The 10,032-nt window shown below is 39.4% G+C and overlaps 1 protein-coding gene across 4 annotated transcripts in view; it reads right to left on the minus strand.

Annotated features, from left to right (window-relative positions):
- The window catches only part of LOC107591094 (tyrosine-protein phosphatase non-receptor type 11-like), a 49,389-nt gene that overhangs the window by 7,149 nt on the left and 32,208 nt on the right, over positions 1–10,032 (minus strand). For all 4 annotated transcript variants that reach the window (XM_016280109.1, XM_016280106.1, XM_016280108.1 and 1 more), the window contains exons 3-12: positions 8,392–8,586; positions 7,275–7,467; positions 7,068–7,184; positions 6,340–6,453; positions 5,874–5,970; positions 5,660–5,739; positions 5,359–5,514; positions 4,464–4,595; positions 4,106–4,260; positions 3,868–3,935 (exon numbers count right to left, since the gene is read on the minus strand). In XM_016280109.1, the coding sequence (XP_016135595.1) occupies positions 3,868–3,935; positions 4,106–4,260; positions 4,464–4,595; positions 5,359–5,514; positions 5,660–5,739; positions 5,874–5,970; positions 6,340–6,453; positions 7,068–7,184; positions 7,275–7,467; positions 8,392–8,586 (1,307 nt within the window). The remainder of the gene's footprint in view (positions 1–3,867; positions 3,936–4,105; positions 4,261–4,463; positions 4,596–5,358; positions 5,515–5,659; positions 5,740–5,873; positions 5,971–6,339; positions 6,454–7,067; positions 7,185–7,274; positions 7,468–8,391; positions 8,587–10,032) is intronic.

Here is a 10,032-nt window from a genome sequence, read left to right on the forward strand (position 1 = left end):
CCTCCGTTCCAGGAAGTAGGCCAAGAAAGGCTTAATCTGTTCTGTCCAGTTAGAGCACTGGACGCTTACGCACACAGAGCTGCCTCGTGGCATAAGGCAGATCAGCTGTTTGTTTGCTTTGGTCCGCCAAAGAAAGGATCTCCGGCAACCAAGCAGACTATGGGTAGGTGGGTGGTCGAGGCCATCTCACTAGCCTACGAGTCCTCTGGCCTCCTGTCACCTATGGGGGTCAGAGCGCACTCGACCAGGAGTATGGCGGCCTCCAAGGCTTTCAACTTGGGTGTGGCCTTGCAAGACATTTGTGCTGCAGCGGGCTGGTCCTCACCGCACACTTTTGTCCACTTCTATAACCTAGACCTGTCATCTACCTCAGGTTCCCAAATTCTCTCTTCGTGATGTGCTCATCTGATACACACACAGGCAGGGACTTGGTAGTATGGCGCAGTGGGTATTCTCGTTCCCAAAGCGAATCTCGACGCAGCTCGAGTTCCTGAAGGGGAACGTCTCTAGGTTACGTATGTAACCATGGTTCCCCGAGGGAACGAGACGCTGCGTCTCTTTGCCATACTCCCTGCATCCCTCCAGGCGCTACTTCATCGAAGCTAACTTGCGCTCTGCCGGATGCGTTTTATACTTCCTGACGCTCACGTCACCCCGCTCGTGATGTCTCGCCGCTCCATTGGACTGATTTTACACGTGTTTCAGAACGCGGTCACGCAGGGGCGTTCCCAAAGCGAATCTCGACGCAGCGTCTCATTCCCTCGGGGAACCATGGTTACATATGTAACCTAGAGACGTTATCACTATGTTGGAGACGCGCTAGTTTTCACAAGGCAGACGAACTTAGAGTGGTTATAATCATCCGGGTTTAAACCGCGCTCAAACTGATTTGGTTTTGAGATTTTTGACATAATATTTACACTGAAGCTCACAGGTGGCTATGGTAAGGGGCATGACATTTCCCGACCAGGCGCAGAGTGCTGCCAATCACAACACACACTGGCCCAGCTAACCAATCACAGCACATTTCGTATTTCAGAAGGCGGGCCTTCATTTGATACAGGAACTATTCGAGACGTTCATGCCAGACTGGGGAGAGAGGTGTTGTAATAATGTAAAATATGTGAAAAATACTGCGTTTTTCGAACAACCTAGTACGAGAGCCTGTTCTAGTGCACCCCCAAAACAAAATCAAGACTTTGTAAAAGAGCATAATAGGACCCCTTTAAGGCATAACATTCATAACAGAGAGAATTTTGTATAAAACCGTTACCTTGTCTGTTTATGATGTCGATAAGGATGTCAATCACAATAATTGTGCCTGTTCTTCCAATCCCTGCACTAGAATGACAATGACAAATGGAAATTTAGATTATGGGGGAAAATGTATATTTTTAAACAACATCTGAAATAATCAACTCAGTTAAGCAATTCTTTATCAGTATGGCACTCTCAAAACTACACTGTGTGAGGTGTGCTATACCTGCAGTGAACAACTATGGGTCCACTCTCTGGAATGGCACTCTGGGTTCTGTTGACTTGCTCAAGGAAACTCAAGACTCCTCCAGGTTCATTGGGAACACCGTGATCAGGCCAGCTCAGGTACTGATAGTGCCAGATACACCTAGGAGGCTCTCTCTTTATTACAGATGGACAAAAAAACATTAGATTATTAAACAAAATTAAGAAAAAAAACTGCATCTAAACTGGATTTGTACAAAAATGTAACGCAACACGTCACTAAAGTGATGTAGAAGGTTCTCTGCTACTGTAAACAAAAAGGTCTAAGGTCATGACTGCCCCCCAGTACCGTCATCTCAACTGTCACGAGAGTGATCTTACCCTGTCTAGACGAGTGACTTCAAGCTCTCGCCGTATGTAGTCCTGAGCTGTGTGTTCCTCAATGTTCTTCACACTCACCTTCCCAAACTCCTTTGTTGAATTTAAATCCGGCCAGTACCGCACACACTTATTCTACAGAAAAAAATTGTACGTTTTTAGTCCCCCCCCCAAAAAAACTGTGTTGTACATTTAGTTAAATAGTGGTGCTTTGAATTGAAATATTTTTATGGATATATTAAAATAGAGTATTTCTCAAATTAAGCATTAAGAATGTTTAAAATTTTATTAAAATTTTATTTTTCACTTGTTTTTTTAAATAATGAATATAGCAAAAATGTTAAATGAAATGTTAAATTAAGGCCATGTCCACACGTACAGGGGAGTTTTTCCTTCTTCCGTTTTAAAAAAAATCTCCGTCCACATGAAAACGCAAACGCATGCTATGAAGCACTGTCAAGAGCATGCCAAACCAACAGGTGACGGTATAATCTCAACCGTAAAGCCATGTTGGCCAATCAGAAGCCTGAAAAAGTCTCCAGTAGGCAGAGATAACAGTGCAGGCGCCGACGTCACAAGCCAAAAACTCCAGTTTCGCTGTCTACACAATAACACTGCAACCGGAGTTTTTGAAAATCTTCACCCTGGCAGGCGTTTTCAAAAATGTTCGGTTTCAGTGACCTGGTGTTGCGTTTGCGTGTGGACGAACAGCCAAACCACGTAGAAAAAGCTGCGGTTTTAAAAATAACCTTGTTCGTGTGGACAGGGCCTAAGATTTTTTTTTTTTTTTTTACATTTCGCAATATATGCACTGTGCGTTTTTGATCTTGTGAATTTAATCTTATAACCGACAAATCAAAACAAAATTAAAATTGTTTCATCTAGTGCTGGACCTTACCCGTCCTCTCTCCATCTCCTTGGTTGTCATCACAATAACATGAGTGTTTTCCTGGTACACCATTTTCCAGAAGTCTAAGATGGTGTTCTGAAGGCAACCCTGAGTGGCGATGAACACTTTACCTTCATCCATATGGCAACCTTCTTCATTCATGCTCTAAATGAAAAAAGCAATAAAGACGACACTCAGGATTATAAAGAACATGCAGTGTGTACAATTTTTGATCAAAAATCTTCACCCTGGCAGGCGTTTTCAAAAATGTTCGGTTTCAGTGACCTGGTGTTGCGTTTGCGTGTGGACGAACAGCCAAACCACGTAGAAAAAGCTGCGGTTTTAAAAATAACCTTGTTCGTGTGGACAGGGCCTAAGATTTTTTTTTTTTTTTTTACATTTCGCAATATATGAACTGTGCGTTTTTGATCTTGTGAATTTAATCTTATAACCGACAAATCAAAACAAAATTAAAATTGTTTCATCTAGTGCTGGACCTTACCCGTCCTCTCTCCATCTCCTTGGTTGTCATCACAATAACATGAGTGTTTTCCTGGTACACCATTTTCCAGAAGTCTAAGATGGTGTTCTGAAGGCAACCCTGAGTGGCGATGAACACTTTACCTTCATCCATATGGCAACCTTCTTCATTCATGCTCTAAATGAAAAAAGCAATAAAGACGACACTCAGGATTATAAAGAACATGCAGTGTGTACAATTTTTGATCACAGTTCCAGTAACCCAGCAAAAGCTTGACATTTAGATTGACATGTAAGTATTATGAGCGAAGAGAGGGGATTACTCGGATATAGTTAGCATTGATGTAATCGGAGCCAGGCACGTCAGGATCCGCCTCCTTGATTTGCACTCGAGTGGTGTCAACTGCAACAGAGAAAATGATGATCAAACAGGAACAAGAGCCCTGGAGATCAGCTGCTGCTCTCAAATAGAACTCATGACCAAATCAACCAATAAGAACAAGACAACCAATTGCAAGATTACATAAGGGCATGGGCAACACATGAACACATGTATAAAACAAAATAAAAGATATGAAAATGAGAACATAAACCAGCATAATAGGACCCCTTTAAGGCATAACATTCATAACAGAGAGAATTTTGTATAAAACCGTTACCTTGTCTGTTTATGATGTCGATAAGGATGTCAATCACAATAATTGTGCCTGTTCTTCCAATCCCTGCACTAGAATGACAAATAGAAGTTTAGATTATAGAGCACACAATGAGGGAAAATGTTGTATTTTTAAACAACTGTGTTGACATCTGATATAATCAACTCAGTTCAGCAATTCTTTTTTGTTATGGCCCTCTCAAAACTACATTAGTCAAAGGGATAAGTGAGGTGTGCTATACCTGCAGTGAACAACTATGGGTCCACTCTCTGGAATGGCACTCTGGGTTCTGTTGACTTGCTCAAGGAAACTCAAGACTCCTCCAGGTTCATTGGGAACACCGTGATCAGGCCAGCTCAGGTACTGATAGTGCCAGATACACCTAGGAGGCTCTCTCTTTATTACAGATGGACAAAAAACATTAGATTATTAAACAAAATTAAGAAAAAAAACTGCATCTAAACTGGATTTGTACAAAAATGTAACGCAACACGTCACTAAAGTGATGTAGAAGGTTCTCTGCTACTGTAAACAAAAAGGTCTAAGGTCATGACTGCCCCCCAGTACCGTCATCTCAACTGTCACGAGAGTGATCTTACCCTGTCTAGACGAGTGACTTCAAGCTCTCGCCGTATGTAGTCCTGAGCTGTGTGTTCCTCAATGTTCTTCACACTCACCTTCCCAAACTCCTTTGTTGAATTTAAATCCGGCCAGTACCGCACACACTTATTCTACAGAAAAAAATTGTAAGTTTTTAGTCCCCCCCCCAAAAAAACTGTGTTGTACATTTAGTTAAATAGTGGTGCTTTGAATTGAAATATTTTTATGGATATATTAAAATAGAGTATTTCTCAAATTAAGCATTAAGAATGTTTAAAATTTTATTAAAATTTTATTTTTCACTTGTTTTTTTAAATAATGAATATAGCAAAAATGTTAAATGAAATGTTAAATTAAGGCCATGTCCACACGTACAGGGGAGTTTTTCCTTCTTCCGTTTTAAAAAAAATCTCCGTCCACATGAAAACGCAAACGCATGCTATGAAGCACTGTCAAGAGCATGCCAAACCAACAGGTGACGGTATAATCTCAACCGTAAAGCCATGTTGGCCAATCAGAAGCCTGAAAAAGTCTCCAGTAGGCAGAGATAACAGTGCAGGCGCCGACGTCACAAGCCAAAAACTCCAGTTTCGCTGTCTACACAATAACACTGCAACCGGAGTTTTTGAAAATCTTCACCCTGGCAGGCGTTTTCAAAAATGTTCGGTTTCAGTGACCTGGTGTTGCGTTTGCGTGTGGACGAACAGCCAAACCACGTAGAAAAAGCTGCGGTTTTAAAAATAACCTTGTTCGTGTGGACAGGGCCTAAGATTTTTTTTTTTTTTTTTACATTTCGCAATATATGCACTGTGCGTTTTTGATCTTGTGAATTTAATCTTATAACCGACAAATCAAAACAAAATTAAAATTGTTTCATCTAGTGCTGGACCTTACCCGTCCTCTCTCCATCTCCTTGGTTGTCATCACAATAACATGAGTGTTTTCCTGGTACACCATTTTCCAGAAGTCTAAGATGGTGTTCTGAAGGCAACCCTGAGTGGCGATGAACACTTTACCTTCATCCATATGGCAACCTTCTTCATTCATGCTCTAAATGAAAAAAGCAATAAAGACGACACTCAGGATTATAAAGAACATGCAGTGTGTACAATTTTTGATCACAGTTCCAGTAACCCAGCAAAAGCTTGACATTTAGATTGACATGTAAGTATTATGAGCGAAGAGAGGGGATTACTCGGATATAGTTAGCATTGATGTAATCGGAGCCAGGCACGTCAGGATCCGCCTCCTTGATTTGCACTCGAGTGGTGTCAACTGCAACAGAGAAAATGATGATCAAACAGGAACAAGAGCCCTGGAGATCAGCTGCTGCTCTCTCATTAAATTATTAAACATATCTGTCCATTATTAACCCTGAAAAATAATGTACATAAAAGAGAGTTACTCACATGGTAGAATGTTCTTATATCTGTTCTTGTTTTTATTTTCTGGTCTCTGCCCCTCTTTCCTGGGGTAGAGGAGTTTACATTCTTGCTGCTGTAAAACCTACAGAACCACAAGGGACAATATAAAGCAAGTAAGGATGAAACATGGTTCCATGTATCAAGTAATGAACTCTGGAAAGTATCCATTCTAACTTTGCTGTGTAATGAGATGTTATGTTAAGTCAGCACCCCCTGCAGGAATGTCCCATTTATCTGGACAGTTACCGCCCAACAGGAACTGCAGTTTCAGAGGTCAGTGAGCAGAGTCTTTTTATAAACAACTCTCATATCATACACTCCTCTGAGGTTTAATGAGTGTACTACAGCGGAAAGTACGCTGTTTATTCTTTCAAACGAAACCTGGACTGAATCATCACATCCCATGATGAACAGAAAATATGAGTAGAAGAATGAATATGGACAGAAATACCTCAAATTCTTCCCAGAAGCCTTGCTTGGGTTTCTCTGAGTTGTCAGCTACTTTATTTAATTCTCGTACCCTGTTTTCAATGTTTGCTGCATTTATCCTTGTGGCATTGAATGGCTTGTACATAGAGAAAGAAAGATAAAAACACCAAGAAAATGTAAAAAGGACCTTGTAATTGTAGTTATATAATTATGAGGGATAAAAGACTGCCATTGAATTAAAAGGATTAAAGCACAAACACACTTCAAGCTAAACATTTAAAACAAAATATTTACACAGAAATGCTATTTGTTAGGTTTCATATATATATATATATATATACACTGTTCAAAAATGTTATTTTTTAATGTTTTGAAAGAATTATCTTATGCTCACCAAGGCTGGATTTATTTGATATTATATAGTGAAATATCACAATTTAAAATAACTGTTTTCTATTTTAATATATTAATATAATATCTGAATGTCTTTCATGATCTTTCAGAAATCGTTCTAATATGCTGATATTCTGCTCCAGAAATATTTATCAGTGTTGAAAACAGTTGTGCTGCTTAATATTTTTGTAAAAAAACATGATTTTTCCATGATTTTTTGATGAATAAAAAAAGTTAAACAATAAATAAATAATAAGCTTACTGACCCCAAGTATGCTGTATGTACTTGTTTTTTTGCATTCGTAATTCACTGTTTGTGTGAAAAACATATATTCCTTTCAGGCTTGATTTACTCACCTGTTTAAGGTGTACAACAATTCCACTCTTCTCAACCATGGGGTTTTTCTTATAATGCTCCACTAAATCTGCCAAAGTGTCAAACCTCTCCCCTCCTCCTACATCATATTTTCCATCCTGGTGAAACCGATCAGATAAGAAATGTCTCTTTAAAAAAGCTGAGCTTTCTTTTCTTGAGAAAATGCTGAAGTTTTATTCCATATCTACCTGATAACGGATCATGACATGGGTAACTTTAGTCTTGCGGTCTACGTTTTCATGCTTTTCCTCATTAGTGAGGACAGAAAGTACAAAGTCTCCTGGTTTACTTTGGCTCTCTCTCACCAGGAAGCTGCCGGATTTACCTTTCTCCGTAAGGAGCTTTTCAGCATCTCTCCCTGAGAGATGTCCATGATACCACCTGAGAACAAGTAAAACACAACAATGAGGCACAGAAATACAAACACTGAGATTATTTTTTCCTGTAATGGCAAATCTGAATTTTCAGCAGCAACTACTCCAGTCTTCAGTGACACAAGATCGTTGAGAAATCATGAATGAATTCCCTCTGAAATAAATTATGTGTTTTGAAAACTCAACAATCATAATCTCTACATCTAAACACATATGTTTCCTGCAATGTTTCATATGCAAACCTTATTGTAATGCAAGTGATTAATAATGGCTGTGCCCACACACAAAAACACCTACTTTTTAATCATCGCCCACAAAAACGTGCACGCTTTTACTTGAAATGCACATTTCCAACTTTCACTATAGAAACTATAGTGTAAACTATAGTTTGTGGTCAGAAAATGAGCAGGGGTGTTGGTAGCGATCGCGCAAATGTGAAGACGCTGTCATGATATGAGGATATGTGTGGGAGGCACTTGCTCACAAACGGGAAAAACCACAAAAACGAACCACATATAATCTTTGAATATAAATACAATGTTTTTCATCGATAATGTTTTACGTATATAAATATTTTACTTCGATTTCACAACCTGGAGGATGTTGCACCATATAGACGCCATATAAACACCAAACCCAAGTATGTTTAGGTGAAGGAAGTTACAAAGTTCACTAAAACGAGACTGGGGCTCTAACGCATAAACATCAAACACAAACAGAATCAAGAAAGGACCTGGTCCACAGCACTAAAACAAATTGTTAGTCATGAAATCAAGATAAGCACAGCCTAGTTCTGACAAACAAACCACAGCCTGGCGTGCCATCAGTCTGCTACTTCTTCCTTTCTAACGATTAGCCCTCAGCAGGGTTTGAACACTAGGGGGCAGGATTTCGTCTGTCCACACTGATGCCACTCAAGCTCTAAACGTACCTCTCAGACGTGGGGTCTTTGCAGTTGAGGGGGTATTTCAGCTCAATAACATCTCCATTGCGTTCCCGCAGGAGGTCGTGCTGCTCAGTGTAGTACTGGACCAATTCAGCCAGCGTGGCAAACTTCTCCCCTCCGTACAGGTCATAATAGTCCCCCGAGTTCTGGATTTTAATATGGGTGACCTCATCGTTCCTCCTGCCCAGAACAAACAGATGGGACACAACAGGGAAAATGCAGGGAGGGAGGACATGAGGGATGACAGACAGGACGGAAAAGACAGATAACAGTTAGGAGGTTTGCATTAAAAACTCACACTTTAAACCAGGGTAAATGCTAAGGGAAATATCTTACAATGGTCGCGACATAAATGGGGTTTTATCAAAATAGCAAGAGTGACTAACAATAGCATCAATTACAACCAGCTGACAATTATAAACAAATTCAAATTTACCATAAAAAGCTTTTAGAATTTTATAGCCATCATAAAATGACATTTTAGCTGTAAAATATGCAGCTGTTATTGCAAATACATTTTTGAAAAGTGTTTTATTTTTATTATTATTTTATTTTATTATAAAAAAACTGTGTAATGATTAAAAAACGTAAGTTTTTTTTAAGCATTTTTTGTGGTATATACTGTGCAGGCTCGCTCTCTCTTTTAACTTTTGTTTGGTTATCAAAAGGTTAAAATAATTAACCACAATTAATCTCATGATCTTTTGCAGTGAACATCATATTCAGTTCCTTTTAAATGAAAAATACAAGTTAATAGGAACACAGTTATGCTTTGGTGTTGATGGGTCTTTGCAAACACTGTTATTAAAAAGAAGAAGTTTACACATTAGTTAAGTAACAGAACTTAATTTGACATTTTTAATTAATCAGACAGCAAAAACAGAAAATTTAAAATAATGCTCAATTTATATTTGAGAAAAACGCTAAGACACTGAGATTGAAGACATTCTTATCTGCTTAGACAAATTAACTTAGAGATTTGGGGAGGGAAAAAAAGTTAAAAAGCAAGGGACAAAGTGTTTTGAGGCAAACCAAAATTATAAACACAATACACTTAATGGAAAATTACTCTCAGCAGACTTCAGGTATACTGTCATCAAAACCGTCAAAAACTGCACTGCAGCTTTAAATGGCAGCGTATGGAAAAAGCAGAAAAGAACACCTGCATAGATATAATTAGCTGTGCTCAGGCACAAAACCACAACTTAACGCTTCATGAGCAGATCATACCTACAGCAATCCAGCTTAAACACACATACATAAAACTACAGAAAAACTAAATCAAGCGAAAAACAGCAACCGATCTAATATGAGACCATGATTCCTCTCCCATTTAATTTCTCTGGCTTTCTCTAGGAATTCATCACTCTATCCATCACAGGCCTGGCTCATGAAATTGCACTCTCCACTGTGTAATTGCATTATGGAGGTAACAGAGGAGGCAGAGCAGCACGGTCTCAGCAGTGTGGGGCTAATGGCTGCTGACTGCAGCAGATGAGCGGCTCTGTGCTCTGGGTCCGGTTGGGCTACTAATGCAATCACACACACACACACACACACACATACACACACACACACACACACACACGCACACACACACACACACACACACACACACACATACAC

This window comes from Sinocyclocheilus grahami, unplaced genomic scaffold, assembly GCF_001515645.1.
Source record: "Sinocyclocheilus grahami isolate Dianchi unplaced genomic scaffold, SAMN03320097.WGS_v1.1 scaffold137.1, whole genome shotgun sequence".
Classification (NCBI taxonomy): Eukaryota; Metazoa; Chordata; class Actinopteri; order Cypriniformes; family Cyprinidae; genus Sinocyclocheilus; species Sinocyclocheilus grahami.